Raw genomic sequence first — 20,029 nt, 5'->3', positions numbered from 1 at the left:
CACCCACAGAAGTATACATGTAGTTGGTGGTGCACTTAAAAACCATAAAAAATCGTCATCAAAGAGAATAAAATTTGTATAACACCGTTTGACTTTCTATGTAACATTTAATGAATGTGCCATTTGAACTGCTTGCACTGTATTAAGTTTCAAGGGATTGTTGTTAGAAATCGAGGTCATCATGGTACTTACGAGTTCTGAGGCATTTTTCAGAAGTGAATGATGATTCCTTCTTCGGGTTGGTTTTGTCGGACGGGGATAAAGGGCTGATTCCGATTGAGTAGCACTGCACTAAATTTACTGGGTCACTAGAAAAGGTTAATTGATGTCTGTGCATTCGAATTGATTTTGTTTAAAAGCGTGTCTTGTGTTTTTGATTGATATGTTTGTCTTGAGGCGTATCCATTCTTTAGCAGTGATAGATAAGTCACTGAAGCCATATAATTTGATATAAATAAAGTGTGTTCTCGTAATCTTTTGAAAAACCCGAACACTATTCTGGCTAATTAAATCTTTAGGTCCCACTTGGCTTTAAAAGACAGATGAGCCAAAAACAATTTAACAAGAATTTTGGCAGTGCTTCAGCCACAAAGCAGTCTATCGGGTCCATTTTACCGTTGCTTCAATACGTTCACGAAGAATAATTGTTTTCAAAAAAATTGCTTCAGGGTCGAATGGCTCAAGATGCTCTATTTTGGCAAAACATTGATAATTAAGTTTGAGTGTGTACTCTTATTTTTGTCCACAATGGGACTCCGACTACCACTGTGTGTTACTATGGTATCACTTTAGTATTAACCCGTGGAAAACGTAAACTAAGGGCCCATTCAGATTCACACATCGTACTAGCTGGGTCGGTCCAATTCTGCAGGGATTCTCGCTTAAGTGCAATCAGTGGAATTAGCTTAATCAGCACACTATAGTTAATTACCCCTTACTGCTCGAGGAAGCGTGTTGCTCGAAGAAGTTGATTACCCTGATTGCACTTCAGCGAGAATCTCCGGCACAGTTGGACCGACCCAGCTAGTACGATGTGTGAATCTGAATGCGGTCTAAAATTGTTTTAATCGTTGGTATTATCTGTATGTAATCACCCTTTCACACGCGCACTACTATCTGGGCCTCGTAACTCGAACGTATCGCGCATTGCGACCGAGCGCAAGAGTCTCGATTCCATAACCCCCATATGGGGCGAGTATGCATGGCGAGTTATGGAATCGAGACGCTTGCGCTCGGTCGCAATGCGCGATGCCTTCGAGATACGGGGGCCCTGGAATCTTACATCCTGGTGAGAACGCATTACAGGGCCTAATGACCCCACCACTCTCCTGATCTGCGTTTCAATGAAGAAATGAGAAAAGGAACACGGTTTTAGCCCTTGGGTAGCGTACAAACATGTTTTGATCCGTCTAGGGAAATTAACCGTTTGTCTGTAAAAATTGTTGCTAACCGGCGGTATTTATATAAGTGATTTAAGTTGGTTGCAAACAAAAAAGTCTCTATCCGCTTTACCAACCAAAACCCTGACTAAAAAGCCACAAAATTCATTTCTTTATTGTAAGAGTACGAATAAGGAATTTAGCCCAAGGGGAGCTCCGCTTGGCAGTGCTCAACATGCAATGCATGTATTCAATTCACCAAGGAAAAAGCAATTAGGATCACTATGAATATTTCAAGAGAGGCGCAGATTACATACGTGCGTTGTCTGTCGGATGGAATCGGTCCGCTGTAGGTGAAGGTGATCACACGCTATCAAAATCATCATAATAAGAAAATTATATTTATCTGAATAAAAACTGTAAACACAAGAAGAGGTGCCCTACCCATGTATATTCCGAGCCGCGCTATGAGAAGGCAGGTCGCGCAACATCGATATAATTCTATGACGTAGCGTTCCGGTTCCCGATCGAAGTGTTTGAATTTGCTTTTAAGGCAAGGAGCAAGTGACTTTGACTTAGAAACACGCCATCATTTTCAAACAGAGAACCGCACACGATGCAGTTATTGCATACTATGGACAAGTGGACATAATTTGCCAGCGGACATTAGTATCCTGTCGTCGCGTTTACTCCTGCTATGAAAATGTGGCTTCAAACAAGCTTCATTCTCTCCTGGCTGGTATTACGTACAGGTAGGCTGCAAGTTGCAACTATATACGTCCATGTTACCTGCAATCAATTACTCAAACCTGCGTATGTGTTAACTAAAGCAAATACTTAAGCGTGGAGAGTGCATTGTCTTGTCTCTTGTCTACAATGGAAGATTGATGTTAAGTGTCAAGGTACACTCTGTGACAAGATAGTCTTCCTGGACTTGTGTTATCTTTACGCGTTAATCCATTCATGTGGAATATGCTCTTGGCGTGCTTACTTATGTTGAATTGAGTTGACAAAGCTTCTAAGCATACACATTTCTTCCATGTTGCGTTTACCGTAGAAAAACGAAACGTCATTTGTATTAAGGGGCTTGAAGATTTCATAGAAAAATTATTTTAACGGGCATACTTTAAAAAAAGGCCATGGGTTAAGTTTATCAAAATGGAGAAAAAAAAACGTTTATATGTACAAAAGTCGGGATTTAAACTCGTTCCTAAAGCCAGACAAGCATCATGTTAATTACTTCGACGAGGCATTTGGATTTAGTTTAATTACTAGCTTGTCGTGTCGGCCTCATATTTAATTAACCGTGGAGAGCGTTGCAAGTCAGTGTGGTGGAGTATCCGCGCACTAATCGCTTTTCAAAACCGCATCAGGTATAATTGATTACTATGATCTAGCTTTACATTTCTCGCATCTTGGTTCTAGCAGTCAATAATCTAAATTATAGCCTCATTATAACGGTTATCATGTTTCCCACGAGGACAAAGCAAAATGGTTCGAAGATTTTTTTTTTTGGCAATTGCGAGTTATGGAGGATGATCTTAACCGAGCGCTTTTATTGCCCATAAATTGATGAGTTATACAGTAATTATATATGAGGGCTAGTTTGTGTATTGATCACCAGACAAAAAACGTTGAAAATAACATGAACTACACTGTAATGGTTTTGATATATCGTTTGGTTATCAGATGCTGTTTGGTGAATACATAAAGGAAACCAAAATACCCGACTCAAGCATTTGCGTCTGTCTTGGTTCTCTGTTTCTCTCTGTTTCTCTCTCTCTCGCTCCTTCCTTTCAATCTCAGACCTGCAAATTGCCATTTCATTGTCTGTATTGCATTCTGAACACAATGTTCAGACTTATTACGTACATGTGTTTCCCACTCATTGTCTTTTTATGTTATTTTTTTGGCAATAGCTTGGTAAACAGTGTATAAATTTATCATCCCCCACCCACTGTTATGTTAACATTTTTAATATGCTCATTTTCGGAGTAGACGACTTATTGCCAAAAGGCCCACAAGGAGCCTAGAGAGAAAAACTGCAACATCAGAAAGAAAGATTATTGGAATTTTGATCTGACACGCTTTTAATGGGCCTCATTGTCCTGAAAGTTTGCATACTCTCTAATATTACCACACTGATGTAGTGAAAAAAACTCTGTGGGCTAGGTTCGATAAGATTTGGCGTTTTAGCTTATGGACATATGAGACTTCATAGGGAAACTTCCTTTCTCTCATCAGAAAACCATTTGTTATTTTTCACTCTCGTTTGACGCATCTCTAGGACAGAGAGAGAGATAATAACAGATAATAACAGAGACTGGGACCCTGTATTTCAGAAATTGGGGATCTGGAGGTCTTTTAGTTAAAGGTCCCAGCACGCTTCTATCTGTATTAACTACCAGTGCCAGGTGCGTCTTCATACAGTTTTAAAACGTGGTGTCCACCATGCCAGGAACATATGAGTCTGTGTTGCATGACAACGTTTAAAAAATACCAAATACGTGATTAAAATCTCTTTCTAGATATTTAGTTTTTATGTTTTTTAACATTGGCATTGGTGAAAACGGTTAGCGCCAGCAAATTGCATTGCACTGCGAACTTCTACCGGAATTCCTCTATCTTATTCAACTCATGGCATTCAACAAATAACAAAAACACTAAAGGGATTTCATCTTATCTCAGTCCGTAAGAGTAGTACTTCCAACAGCATAGCAGAATCATAGCACATTGGTGGTTCAACTTCAGGGTACACGAGTCATGCTTCTTAATTGATTTATGTTGAATCAAACGTAAGGACTAGTGTTCTGTCGGATCTGGGTTGTGATCTGCGTGTTTTTGTGGTGATCGACCATTACTTTCCAATTCATTTCCTCAATGAAGGGTTCAAGTTTGGCAAAATGAAGCTTTTGTGCTGGGTTATGTATGCTGGCTGGCATTGTTTACTCTGCACTACTCCCTCAAAGGAGATTTGCTGTGTAGATCAATTATGAAAATTGCAGGAAAGTAAGTAGTGACAAAAATACTGTAAACAAAATTTTCATGTTTGTGGTTCATTGATTAACTTTCTGCGTAGGTCCACGATTTAATATATGCTGGGTATAGATCAGGGTTTTCAAATTTGATCACAAGCATCCGGACAATTTCTTAATTAAATATACCATTCCCTAACGGATATGAAGCAACTGATGACATAAGACACACCGAAATTCTGAACTTTGAAAGAGATCGTTATTTTTGGGTCCTAGTTATCAATCAAAAAAGTTTCATACCCTATCATAATAGGCAGTGAGTGTTGATGTATTGATCTGAACAATCTCTTTGAAAATAAGATCGGCGTTTATTATTTATTAATGGCAGAATAGAATAAGCAATGAAACGCAACTTCTCCTCCTTTTTGGCTTATAGCATATGAATTAGAATTATATAGTACAAATATGTTGTTGAATTTGCCTGTGTGATATGTATAATATACGAAATAGCCTTAGATATAAAGCGTCAGTTGAGGATGAGCAATCTGTATTTACAGTACGTTAACGCATACCTTGAATGGACTCAGAAGCCGATATCATTATGGATCTTAATTAACTTGTGATTATTCTATATAATGAGTGCTTTATTAATCAAATTATGTTGCCTTAATCTAAAAATGGCAGTGTACGTAAGCAGCAAGCAGGGCTGGACCAGTCAGCCTTTACCTAGTTGTATAAATCATAACCTTTCAATCCTACTGTATCCCGCCAAATTGTAAATATTTCCCGCAGAGGGTTATTAAATTGTGAACAGACTTTTTATTTATTTATATATAATTTTTCATCATTAGCGTTTTGATATTACATATCTGGAAATGCCACTACTTAGTATTACTATTTTCCGTGTATTCTTAGATAATATATATATAGATTACCGTTGGATACACATTATCAGGCTGCCTTTTGGCTCAATATAATTTTCATTTTTATATGGTTACATGAATTTGCACAGCTGAAGTTTTGCAGCTTCTGAAATAATATATAAGCCCAAGGAATGAATAACATGTTCATGTAGCCCAAGGGTGGACTCGTAATCGGTAGCATTCAATTTTATGAACAAAATACTATGCAATGACCACTCGAAAATACATTTATTGGCTTAAGAACTGCACTATGTGTATATATATGTGATATCAAATCGTAACTTTAGGCATTCTTGGTTATATTTGCATGGCATGAGATTTTTACTGGACTCATCACTTCGTTCTGTCAACGACGCTCACTTTCTCGCCATTGAGAGGGGGGGGCTTTCGAAGTTGACGATCCATACATCGTGTATTCTAATCAACGTTCTGATGCCAAATGTTCATTTTGGTACCCATTGTTCTGTACTCTTCATATTTGAGCATTTATCACGACCAACATCAGATGATATATTGCTTATAGTGGGCATCAATCACTTCGTTTTCTATACAATTTAGAGGTGGGATATCTCGCTACCGAAGCACTCTTTATGTCCATCTATCATGCCTCTGTCCTCCAAAAAGTGACCGAGGAAGCATTAAACGTTACATTAAGACCCTTCGTCTTTGATGTATTGGGGTCTTTCAAGAAATTTAATCATGGGTTTGATCAGGTTTGATCTTTTTCAAAAGTCCAATCTGCACTAATGGCCATGGTTCTAGAATTCCTATATTTTATCTCGAGACCTTTAATACATTGTGATCATCAGTTTCACTTAACGTAACCTTTTCCACATAGGTTAATAACGAAGTTTTGGTGTTATCATGGACTCGACGCCGTAAGTCTTCGGTGCTGAGTATGGGAACCCAATGATGCATCTTTATCTGTATCACTAGGGCGAGAATAGTAAAGGTACATGCACAAAGGAAGATTCGTTGTCCGCCTTCTGAGTCACAGGGTAATTTAACTGCGGTGGTCGAATCTATTGGCATTCAGAACCGTTTTTGTGAAGTTACGAAAAAAAAAAAGACCTGCAAGAAAAAGAAACAGCCACCATCAGATAATAAACCATGTGTGTAGGCCTAACTTAATTTGTTTTCATCCAAGTTTACTGTTTTAAACAACTGTACGTGAATGCAAATAGGACACAAAGTCCGCTCAGTACTTTACAGTTAGACGTCCTACGTAGCAATTTTAAAAGATTTGCGAAGGTATTGGTGAAATATATGTTCACATGGGAACATATTAACATCGCTTGCGGTGAATGTAGAGAAGAAAAGTTCTTTTTGTGCAATTGTTTTGACATAGATCTATCATCAAGAAAATTAGAGGCAACTCTCTTGCGGGAAGCATATTTTTCTATAGCGATTACAGATCAAATTGCGAGACACTAGTCGGTCTTATTATAATTTGCTTGCGAAAAACATTTACAATTGTCGAAAGATATCAACTTAGGTATGTGAAAAATAATAATTGCTTCTTAACTTATGATATGACTGTGCAACTTGGTTGCCTATTAAATCTTCGCAGAGACAGGAAGAAAAGACAGTTCTAAATGAATTCCACCATGCAATGAATTATCACCGTGTTTATCTGCCGTTTCGGGCACATATTGATCCTGCATGGATATGTTCCAGTGAATGATTAATGCGGTCATAAATAACGAAATTCATCAAACGCCTGAAAAAAAAATGTCTATTTTGAGATTGGCAAACGTGAGTAATAGATCCAGCCATTTTGTCATCCTCGGGTAGCTTTGCCTCAGAATCGGGACAGATGCTCCGAAGTAGTTTAACTTAACGTCCAAGTAAAAGAGCGTCATGTCTGGCAAAGCGTATTTTATTATGTGGTGCCTGGGTGGAATGTGACGCGAATACATACTTTGTTTTTGAACAACTAAGTGAAGATTTGATTGCCAAAGGCAAACCAATGGTAACATTTTAATGATAGGCAAGCATTAAACTGATCTGCAGTTTGGATGTCTGCAACCTGTTCATGTGTTTTATCTTGGGAGCTCTTAGGGTTTGGTGGTAAGGTTGGTTTCTGGTAAAGAATATGCAACAGGTTTGACGTTTATGATAAGCAATCATATTTCATGAGCACCCGCCGTACAACTTGTCACGTCATCATACTAGTATGGTCACATGACATACTGTACAGACACAACGGAAAAAGTGTTAAGATACTCTGTGACACCAGGGGCCGCTAGTAGTCTTTTACAGATTATTTTATCTTCAGGCTGGTGTCTTTAATTTTGGTAACTTTTCTGGAGGCCATTGTGATACCAGAGGGTTGTGTGAAGATGCATTCGAAAGCATGCAGCTTTCCAGTTTTGCCACCGGTCACTCACAGCATTTTACTCACTTGGTATTCATTGAAGCGCAATGTTAATCCAGAGATACTAACCTTTCCATGGTTTTGCTTTTATTTGTACGTGCAATGTTTTATATATCACAACTTTAAGCCAAACCAAAATAATTAAGTTAGTTGACGACCGGCGAGCCTCTGTAAACAGGGTCGGTAGACGAACTTTATTTTAATCTTTAAACATATGATGTTTATTGGGCATAGCAGTAAAATTTAAGGATTGATCAAACTAATGCCCGATGCAAAGTATCCATTTGAAAAAAATAAGTGCTTAACAAACAGATTTCTTCAAAATAAGAGTCGGTCGCGCTCGTTGACCAACATAACCATATTGTCTGTCCTTATCTGCCTGTCCTTATGTGTCGTTTCCTAATAGTCGCTGACTGCTGAAGAAGCTGAGAAAAAAAGCATAGATTCTAATCAATCATTTGATCATGATGCTCTAGACCCCGATCAATTCTGTAGTAGTGGAGTACGGTTTTTGACAGGGGGAGGAAAACAAGATAAGAAACATCAATGATCTTAAGACAAGCAATACAAATAATGGTTGTAAAAAGATGATGACGTCATTTCTAACGTGAATCCCTTTCCTAGTTCTGTTCATCAAAACTTGTATATGCTTTATTACAGAGTAACGAGTAGTCTTAAAACAATATGCTTTGAAGAGCAGTGGTTCATACACAATATTCCTAAACAAATGTGTCCAATGATTTAGACAACAGTAAACATTAGCACAATTACTGCATCTTGTGTGAGTTTTTTAATCGTGAACAAAATGATAATTTGACGATTGCACGGCTTATTAAACTCCGAAGTAATCACCCATGTGCACCCAGAGGTAAATTTAGTTTGTCATATTTTTTTCGATATTACGAGTTGAATGTACCAAAACGGAATTGCATGATGATTTATGAGCTGTGATAAGAAGCAATTGTTGGTACAGTGGGTGTGTGACAAAAAATCACCCGAGAGCTCGAACTCTCGGTACTGTCACCTTTGTACTGGTTGCTAAGAAGACATTCCAGGCACACTGAGTTCCATCATTAGCGCCAAAAAGTTAACCCCACCTCACGCTGATTCTTACACGTTTTCTAGTCTTGTATGACGTCACGTAGTGTCGTAGGCCTCATTTTAGGAAGATTCCATTTTGCTTGAACGGCGAGTATGATTTTGCAGCAAACGTGTATCACTTAACGGCGTGGTTTCTTTGAAGAACTGTTTAACAAACGACAATTGGTTTCTCATTAACTTTCATTTTTAATTATTTTACTTTACCACATTGCTGTCACGATTTATTGCATTTGCGCCATTATACCAAAGGCATCCGATTGGCGGCCAATATAGTAGGGTCTATATGATTCTAATTCATACACATTTTGAGTTACGAGAACTTAAACATAGCGTGATACACAACATGTGGTATTTTGATTGCAAAGTCAATTACACTGCTAATATTCTTGGGTTTCTTTGTCTGGAAAACCTATTTGAATGACTTATACGTCTGATATGTGTACATTTTACTTTATGGTATTCTGCCATACTTATTTCAGGCTCGAAACAGAGATTCATAATTGGTTTCAAACCTTGCACAATACTACTACCACTAATAGAGACCAAGATTATTGGTTCAAAAGTGAATAATTTAAAACAATTCATTTCAAAACCATCAGCGATTTTTTTTAAATTTTAGACGGCTTGACTTAAATCTGTGACCATCTTTGAGTACCGAGGCGTCTATCTGTACGAGTTCGTAGACCGGTGTGTGTTAAATCTTACACCTTTTTTATGTTTTGAACAGTACATCTTCAAGTTAAAATGTGCTAAGCACTTGTAACTTTTTTTATCTTTAGACACAATAAATCGCTTACTTTATCTAAAAATCTCAGGGCATACTTACCTAGGATTAGGTTAAAACTTGGCAGACAGAGAAAAGGAGGATTAATTATTCAGATTTCTATCCCAAAGTCAATCCTAAGGAATGGGTGTGATGAATATTTCCATCTCTAGCCCTTGGTCGTTGTTATACATTTTAAATTTAAGTATTTTATTTGAATAGTTCGATATGATTCAATCCGGCCAACAATTCCTGCTCCGTTATCAATTGATAAACTTAAATGATTATTTTCATGTTAAACCCTGCGGGGCATCACTTGACGTATGCACTATTCCTAACAAAGTACCTTTAAGGCTCTTATGTTTTGCAGAAACCTCTCTTTATCCTACTTAACTACCAAGAGAATTGAATGCAAAAAAAAAAAAAAAAATGCAATGTGTGTTTTGCTATAAATAGCATAATTATTTACTCTTCTGTGTAAACGGAAAAAAATGCCTCCTCGGCCATGGCCATTCGTATTTTTTTCCTACTTAAACAAAAGTGGAATGCAATTAGGTACAAAAGACAGTGATCAGTTAAGTTTCGACTCAAGCAGATTACGCAACAAGAGCGTTTAAGGAACACAAACAAAATAAGAGCGGTTTTCAATATTTATGTTTTATACATGTATATGTATGCATAGATATTTAAAGGAAACTGGCTAAATCAGACGAACTCTTGTTTGAAAATATAACAAATAACGGATTGAGTATCTTTTCCAAATAATCATGTAACAAGATCCTAATTGCCTAATGACTTATAACCATATTTTGAAAACGTTGGTGATATATATTTTAGACAAGTAGTGTGTTTTGTCTCCAGTTCCCAACAAGTTATTGGAAGAAGACATATCAGGATATAAGGATATATATATATATATATACTTACTTATATCAGGATATAAATACTTATAAAATGTAAATTTGTGGCTGACATACAAGGCCGGCTCAAAACTCGAAGGTTTACAAAAACGGCGAAATTTAAACTTTCGCGTAGAATGTCAGTTCATATAGAATAAGTAAGAAACTAGCATCTAATGTGTATAGAAAATTAATGGGCTTTTTCCACTGTATTAATCGCGCGAAGTTCGTATACAAATTGCCCATTCGTCGGGAAATCTAGACTTTGTAACGACTAGTCTTAGACTTCAAGTCTTGTTCTTTAACATAATATGCTTTAATTGTCAAGCTCTTTTTTTTATTTTCCCTAAGCTTTCTACTTAGACAAAGCTTTGATCTCAACTCTATTTCCGGGCAATAGTCGCTTTATTGCAAACTCAATCATACTTGATTATAAGTTCGGTAGTGTCAGTGCATGCAAAATTATGATTAATACAAAATAGCAATATAATCTGCACATTGCCAGTGCCAAACGTGCTCGTGTCTGTTTGCAACAGAAATTACGACGGATTAATGACATCCATTTCAAAATATCGAAACAATCCTGGGTTATTTGATGATAAAACAGACTGAGGCCCTCCACATATTTATTCTAAATATAAACCATTCAGCCAATATTGTTAATGATTGTTTTAACCAGATTAAAATCGAGCGGGTGTTTTCCACCTGAAGAAGCACTGGCGGCTGTGACGTAGAAATCGCAGTATAGCCTCCGACTTAGCCTTTTTACGTCATGTGCACGATTCCAATCCCAGCGCATTAGGATTCACCGTTAACAGCTCGGAAGGGGCATAGTACGGCTTTACTCTACGGGGATGCAAAATTGACTCCGAAAGGGCGTTACTTGTGGCTCGGACATGGTTTCAGAGAGTAGGAGACTATTTCTCGCGGGAAAATGGTTCACTGGGGAAAGTCCATGCTTAAAATGATTTTACCATGGCTTTTAATTGGTAAGTATAGTAATACGCGTTTTTTCTACTAAGTTTTACGTTATTAGTAAACAATGACATCGATTTGGAACTTGTTATGAGCTATTCAGATATGGATACGGACAACTGCATAACGAAAGAAACTACAATTAAAATCTTCATTTCTATCGGTCATTACTTTCTATCGGTTTCGCATTTAATTTTTTTTTTACACGTGAAATCGGCATTTGTGTTGGGCAGGGTTTTCATAGAGGATTGATTGAAAATCGATACAGAATTGTCTACCTAACTCCTTATTTGCTGAAAGTGATGGGATATACAGAAAGGTAGCGTCCTCATCGACCCACGGCGTTGTGACATCCGAGAAACTTTCTGTCATTAGCATTTCATTGGTCGTACTTCATTCAACAAGAGATGCTGCAATTAGTCTATTATTATGTGGTAAAGGACGGTCGATATAGGTGATGAGTGTACATTTTCTAGTTTGATTGCTACAAGATGCCACACACGGCACTTCGCGTACCTCCTGTGTCACACTCTTAACATTTAAGACTTTGATTAAATATAGAGGTACACTTGTGGCTACATGTTAAGAAAAGAGAGAAACCGTTGTATCTGTTGAAATGAGACGCATGCAGCTATTACACAACATAAGCCTTGATAAAACCATTTCGTGACAAATACTTAGCCCAGAAGGTGTCTAAATATGACAGCTGCAGTCGCACTGCATACAAACAATGGTGAAAATCAAGATACGTATCGGGATATGCGAAATAAGAGATGAGGAAGTATTGCGTAAGAGCACATCAACCAAGACATACACAAAAATATAACAAGAAGATAAATGGATGAATGTATTAATTTGCAATAATAATTGTAAAGATGCAAAAAGATAACAGAGCCCATATAAATTCGGCACCCATAATCCGTTTTTCCTGCTAACCACACTTTTTCTACTTCTTACATGTAAACATTTTAACCAAACTTCATCACCATCTCATCTTACATTGTGATGAAATTTCCGAAATTCACTGCTACATGTGTGACCTCATATTTAGTCATTTTAAAGACCTGACAGCGTGCCAAAAGAAAAAAGAGCAAAACATTTTTATTACGTGTCGGAAGAAAACGAACATTTATGGAATAAATACTGCGTTGGCGGGATGAATTCCTGACACTGCCGCCCGCTTCTTTCCCCGGAAACGCATATTGCGTGTCTCAGCGTTGACGACACTTGTGTTAGCTGATTTAAAGGTTGATTACTATTATGTGCCTAGGGGTGCAGCGGAATTGTTCATCCCTAGAGAACGCCTCTTGCTTTAAAGCAATGAACTTTTCTGCGCTGACTGATGCGAAAAAACAAATCCACTGGGGGGTACAGATCATGCAAAATGCATCTTTGTATTAATTGAAGTGAGCGAAATTAGAAGAAAAAGTGCATCTAAGATTATTGAGGTGAACCCTCAACAACGAAGGTTCCAGGTTTTATTCTGTGTTATCGCACTGCATATAAAATGTGCAGATCAATTGACTTACAAATTATCGGTGATGCTAGGGGATTCAGCCATTGCTCAAGGAACAAATAAATTCCCATAGTGGTAAGAAGGTTACTGTTTATATTGGGCCTCTTTTCGACCTTTCGTTCACAGCGAGTTGTTTATTCACATAAACGGCGTTCAAACTTGTTTTGGGCGTCAGTTGGGATACGATCTGTAATAATAGATTAAAGTTTATTTTGTTTGATGTACACCTGTTATCTCCTGCATACCGGGCATCAACTCCTTTTCTTAGGTGTGTCGAACTTCGTTCACTGCATACGGTTACGCAACATTTGAAGATTCTGAAGCAACGTGCCACTCAGGCAACGAACACCTTTATTTGCAATCTTAATTAAATCCTATCGATTTTGATTGTTGAACCTGAGACTGCAGACTTTCAGCCATTTAATTGAACTACGTTCGCACAGATGTTAATTGCTACGTAGAGTGAATGCCTGTTGCTGCATAAGAACGTGGTTTTATTCTACAATGAGCTGGAAGAAATAGCAACATTCTGACAGAAATTCCAACTTGTAAAATTAAAGCAGAAAACGTGTTGCCTCTTAATTTCCTTTCGTGTCAATGCCAGGCATACAAATTTTGAGCCATCTTTGTTATACACCTTTTAACCTGGTGTGAACGTAAGTACAGAAATCAATCGCCTACGACGAGAATAGCCAGACAATGCTTTGACAGGAAGCATGCGCCTTTGTTGTGAAAAGAGGTCTATTAAGTCACCAATATTTATATGGTTAGCACATCAAGCTGGACATTCTACGCCCATTCTTCCAAGAGCACGTTGTCCAATCCAGCTCTCTTACACGTACACACAATAGGGAAAGTAATGTAATACAACAACCCCAACAATTTACTAAATCGAGTGATTGATGTGTGTCACTTCGAATCCCGCTAAAGATCGATTTTTGACGTCAAACAAACTGCTTCTCTTCCTACTAAAAATAAATAACGATATCTGTTACATTTTGATTTCTTTTTTTGCATCTGGGATCTGTTACCACAAAGTCTGGGATGGCTCAAAGCCGAGTAATGCACACCGGAAACGTTTTGTGTTGGAGTTTGTCAGCGATTTGCAGCTGCATGGTTGCCACTTTTTTGCCTTACATTTCTTTCAGGTAGGTCCTTGACTGGAAATATTACTACACATTCGTGAGTTCTTTTGATAAAACGACAGCCAAACATACGCGAACAACTGCCCTGGCTTTATATAAAAGTCATGCCCAGAATGATGTTTTACATAATTCATTGATTAACCGCGGACAGGTATGTTCTATGCTCTATTTATTAAAGATACTACCATGGGGGTTTTCCTTGGTCACTCACCATGACGGTTAATTAATCGGCATCTACAAATATGAAAATCCATATCGTAATGTGTATTTCCCACATGTGATCAATTAAATGTTGTAGTCTAGCTGTGCTCTAAAGCAGTATGAGGGAAACCCTAACTGTGACTGTTTGTGGTAGTTTAAGCAATACTATATGGTGTTCTTAGCATTCAAGCTACATGTACTTTGAAACTGGTAACCAATGTGAAAATAAATATATCTAGTAAATGCACTATAATACAGAGATCTAGCTTATGACATCTTTAACTGTGTTGAAACAGCTCAATACTAAAATCGAGTTAACATGACGTATTTAGTGGTAACCTTCTAAGTAAGTGGAACGCTGATGGAAATGCCGCTGTGGTACATTACTGTAATCGAGTTAGTGACTAGTTGTGTTGATATAATCAGTAACCTGTGTATTTTGTTTTTATGGGGAAGCTACAGCTGCTTGTATCTTTGATTACTGAAAGTACATGTATGTGAAGACAGGGGAAGAGAATGGTGTATACAAGTGTCAGACCCCCTCCCACACACACACACACAAACACACACACAATATATATATATATATATATATATATATATATATATATATATATATATATATATAAGTAACGGGAAGTGGATTTTGTTGAGAAATGACACAAACAGTATTGCATTTCTTAGCGTACACCGACTATCACTTAATAGAATTTTAAGAATTTTATAAAAAAAACTATATTTTGAAACCACAGTTTACTTCATTCGGTTTAAATAACAATCCATTATCATGCTGATGACATGCATTCTTTTCAAATGCGAATCTTGATCTGGGACGAAACCTTTTAAAATCTTAAAATAAAGTAGGAAGACCTAGGACCCAAAAAAAACCCCCACCGACTGACCTTTTAAGTAAATATATTTTAATTGATTATCCATCTTTTAATGTAAAAACAAGGTATTTTCAGGTGGTAAGTGTTTATTTTTTCACACCTGGAAATATTTATCCTCCAATTTTTACATTGGTGATCGGGAATGTTCACGCGTGCAGAAGCCCGGTACATGCAGTAAACCTATTCCAGGAATTGCGATTTATAACTCTTTACCAATTTCTCCACCATATTTTTCTCTGTTACGTACACAACAGCATGTAACCTTGGATGACCAGGTGGTCAGAAATTTTAGGCGTATTATAAATATATTGTGCATGCATTATACAGTCTTGTACATAGCCGAATTCACAGGTGCTTAGAGGCCCAAATATGCTCAGGTGTGCGAGCGGTCAGGTATATTCTTACAGGTGGCAGGCGACATCCACGTGTAATGATCACCATACATCTCTTCCATATGGCTTCTAAAGTCATCGGTACCTCGTATTATGTACATGCAAACATATATAAGTTAATTTTTGTTGTTTTTTTACAATGAAATGTACGTGATATATGGTTGGATGGTTGCTCACATTGCCTACACCTGCAGTGTGTATACGATTAAGATATATACAATGGACATACATCGCAACTGGTCGATAGTGTCTGAAACCAGGTGTAATGGTGGCGTTTTTTAAAATAACAAAATGTAAGTTAAAACTTACGTCTGACTCCACGGGGTCTGTTTTAATTTGTCTGCGACGCAAGTGACATATGCCAGACACCTTAAACATACCATTTCCAGTTATTAATGTATCTAAGGGATGCACATTTGGTTCAATGGTTTAATTGTTGGAAATTTGCTTTTGTTCCAATATTGGTGAATAGTTTGTAACATGCCATATTGACAGCTGTCTTTTTACGTTTTTATCCAAGCGAAAAACATTCAAATTAAATTCTACTTTGATAAATACTTACTTAGAAAAGTAGCGACATGTTTATGTATAATCTTATAACATTATTAATTAATTAATTAAATAAAATACAGCACTTCAAGATGGTAATTTTCTTTTAGAGGCGTTAGGTATGTAAAATTTCTTGGTTGCTCTAATGTTTTCGTTACCTAAACTCAAACTTTTTAAGTGTATGCCAGATAATGCATTAATGAAGAATATAATTAACGTTTACACGGCCATTTTGCTTTCAGGAAGTATAGCAGTTTCGGACGAAAAACGCCTTATCAGCCACCTACTAAAACAGTACAACGATGTTGGTGTGGTCGGTCGACCGGTCGAAAACTTTAACGACACCATTCGAGTCAGCTTTGGTATAGCCCTCATACAGATTTTAGATTTGGACGAAAAGAACCAAGTTCTGACGACCAATTGCTGGAGCAGATACGTAAGTCACTTTTCTTTCAGTTCGTAATCACAATTGTACCACTTGCCATGACTTTTGCATTGACCAACCTTAAACAGATTTGGGGAGTGGACGTAAAGAAGCAAGGTTTGATAACAATATGCTGGATCAAAAGGCAAAAATATTAATTTTCATACTGGACACTTAGATCTGCTAAATGTTAAGCAGAGACGCAGAGGGAACATTACAACTGGATGAATCATAATTCAAATTTTAAAATGTGCTGGGTCACTTACGTAGATCTAAGTTAATATTTCGATACAATCCCACCCCTCCAAAGAAAAAAAAATGAAAATCAAAGACGATTCAGACTCGAACAGGTCAGACGTATTAGCACGTCCATCTTTTAAAATAATTATATATTTTTCATTGAACTAAGAGCGATGTTAAGGGTGGCAGAGTCTTAATATAGAAATAGTTTCTCATTGAAAGTGATAGCTTGTCACATATCCATTAAGTAGATTCAGAAATTGGAACCTGGTGCTCATAGAAATATTCTGGGAAATGGGAATTCAAGTCAATTTTAGTAATAAATATCTTGTTTATCATAGATTTTGGTAAGGGACGTCATGGTAACGAGACCTGCGATTTGACAACCATTTGCTTTACGAGATACATTAGTCAATATTTGTTGTATCTGGTAATCATTGATCCCAAAGTGACAGTTGGGTGTGTGAAAGAAGAACCCATAGCGATTTGTCACATTTTATTATTTGTTAACGACATTTAGAACATGAAAAATGAGTTCCAGATAGCACCGAGCAAAATTAATCCTGCCTAAGGCATTTACACGCGCATCAATCTAAAAGCGTAGCTTTTCAAATCAAAGGCAAATGATACTCTATGCTGTAGAAGTGTAAATTATTCAAAGGGAAATGATTGAAGGATGTGGTCAAAACTATGTAGTCAAATGAATTTAGTTTTTAAATTATGTAATACTTACAGGATAAAAAAGGGGGCAAGTTCCAACATGGAGTCTCCTAGGGTTCTTTGAGGTCTATACTATACAATACAATACGTTTGCATACTCACAAAAGGCAAACACCAAAGAACGCGAGGGCTGTACAGATATATAGAGCGAACAGGAAGTAGGCAAGTTTAAGTGAGATGGTTCCCTGATAGCTGCTTTATATGGGTCTAGAAGTCAGTCCATTAGTCACAAACCCCATTGTAAGAATACTGGGTGTTTTCAAACAATCGACTTCTGGTTCCCAGGAGAAAGAGAACAGTCCCCTATTGATTAACTAGGGAACAAAGATTAATCAGCAAACACAACCTTGATTAGGTTCAGTGACTTTCAAGACAATCACAGAGTAATAAGGGCACGTTAAAAAAGACTCTTGAAAAAATTTCATCGGGATAAATAGAGTTTCCATCGCAGACAGACATTTCATTGGACAACAGACAATGTCAATAAAAAAAACAAACCAGTAAGCAAAGGACATAGATATATTCTTTCGTTTAGATATTCGTACATATACTTAAATAATAAATGTTTTAACATGGTACATCTAACACAATTCATGATAATCAATTAAAAATTGCTTAATTTCCATACAACAAAAAAGGGAAAAAATTGTCCTCTAAGCCTCTGAGACAGACCAACCACCAGAACTAGCATTTCAAATGTGATGGCTAAGTGTGGGAATCCCTTTCAGTGAATTAAAACCGCGTGGAATTCTACAGCTGAGCAGTCCCATATGGTTAGGATGGACCTACCATATAGCGTATTCCACTCGAGTGCACCGCCATTCATTCTCAACATAAAGAACACGTTTCTTTGCTCATCCACCACAAGGAAGCGTCCGACGACATTGATAGATAACGCTCAAGTAAAGTGCAGAATAAAGTAGGAAGGATGAATTATAAAGTAATCTTCAAACAAACAGTACGCACAAAGTGGATTAACGCTATGGTTACAATGGCAAACCCAAATCCGAAGTGCTCATCGACCAACTAGGCTTAAATTAAGCTTTCCGTAGAGAGACGAACTGATTGTTAATAGACTTAGCTTCATCGTTTTTATATGGCACAATAAATTAACAGCAAAGTTAAGTGAAAAAACCAATCGTTGGCAAACTGTGGACCACCACAGGACAGCCAATCGGTCGTTGACTTTCCTTGTGGTGTATGGAAACCACAGGTGCCGAAGAATTTTTACATGCGGTTTGAATGCGCATAATGCATTTAAAGATAACGCTATTAAGAAAACAACACCATGGGTTTTAAGTGTATGGCTTACGTCCTTTCTTATTGCAAATAAAATGTAAATAAAAGCGTAAGCCATTGACCTTACATCACGTGTAGTTGGGAATAGTAAAGGTTTCGTGGGCGACTTTTCGGTGTGTGAAATGCTAAATTGAAGTACCCTCTACCAGGGCCACAGATTGACTTTTCACAGGATATTCACAGATATGTCTTTAGATAAATAGACGGTCATTTTACTATCTGTGGAAGTTCCCATTTTTCCCTTTATAATCTGCCACCCTGGTAGAGGGTAAAATTGAAGTGGAATTTCACCAAAATTTCACTACGTTTCCATGACCCGTGCTGTGTCTGACCTCAAATTTGATTTATTAAAATCTAGTAATATATTTAAGCTTTTTAAAAAACATGGCTTATTCAAGTAGTATAATGCAAATCTTTGGTAGTACTGGTCTTCCTTTCAAATAAAAACATCATTTTGACATTTTGAAAAATACATGGAAAATAATTCAGCCAGTTAGATGCAGAAGACAGAATACCTAAAGAGCTCTAAGAGATTTAACGAGAAGACCAGCACAGAGTAAGGCAAACAATTAGGATGACTTCTGTTCTTGTCAAATTTTCGACGATGAACTTTATTGTCCTGATAGATTACTGTACAATGACAACGCAGTTATTGTAATTTCACCTATCAGAATACCAAAGCATACAAATAGAATACATTATAAGAGATGAATCATAATTAAGAGAAGTGGTTTACCAATTGAAATCTGTCAGGTGATGGATCAGTTCGCCCAACCTCGTGTTTTTCCGTATCAACACCTTAGCTTCGAGTTACAGAGTTGAGCTACAAATAACTTTCCCGAATGGAGATGGATTTATTCGTTGTCTAAATAACGCTCAGCTCATACGCCTTAACTGTAAATTGTTTTAATCTGTAATTTTACTAGTGCATGTTCTTCCATAAATTCACAGCACAATTAACACGTTTGATGTCTAATTTTGTGTACTTGCTTTGTCATAAGACTTCATACATCTCTTCCTTTATCTGGTGACAGTAGGTTACCGCAACCCTAGACGTAAATTCGCCCATATGTACGTAAAATATAGCTGTCATGGCACATATTTCTTTTTTATCTAACAAATATATCAAAGTTAACGACTCGTGCAGCAGAAGACAGCGGACAGAAATATGACAGGGCATAAAAACTGATATGTACCCTAATGAACTTGGTCTGATTCCTAGACTTGATTAAGGTGACCTCGAAGAAAAAATGGCCATCCT

General features: G+C 37.2%; 1 protein-coding gene across 7 annotated transcripts in view; it reads left to right on the top strand.

Annotated features, from left to right (window-relative positions):
• Positions 1-20,029, top strand: part of LOC106179104 (neuronal acetylcholine receptor subunit alpha-5) — a 54,291-nt gene that overhangs the window by 24,600 nt on the left and 9,662 nt on the right. For 5 of the 7 annotated variants that reach the window (XM_087005655.1, XM_087005653.1, XM_013562628.2 and 2 more), the window contains one exon: positions 16,328-16,521. In XM_087005655.1, the coding sequence (XP_086861781.1) occupies positions 16,328-16,521 (194 nt within the window). Of the gene's footprint in view, positions 1-1,902; positions 2,132-11,121; positions 11,407-16,327; positions 16,522-20,029 lie in introns of those variants that run through there. The other 2 variants (XM_087005657.1, XM_087005656.1) reach the window with 2 other exon arrangements.

Source organism: Lingula anatina, chromosome 2 (genome assembly GCF_051362555.1).
Source record: "Lingula anatina isolate TDL-2025a chromosome 2, LinAna3.0, whole genome shotgun sequence".
NCBI classification, from domain to species: domain Eukaryota; kingdom Metazoa; phylum Brachiopoda; class Lingulata; order Lingulida; family Lingulidae; genus Lingula; species Lingula anatina.
Note: the sequence above shows the minus strand (reverse complement) of the source record. Positions and strands in the feature narration are given on the sequence as shown.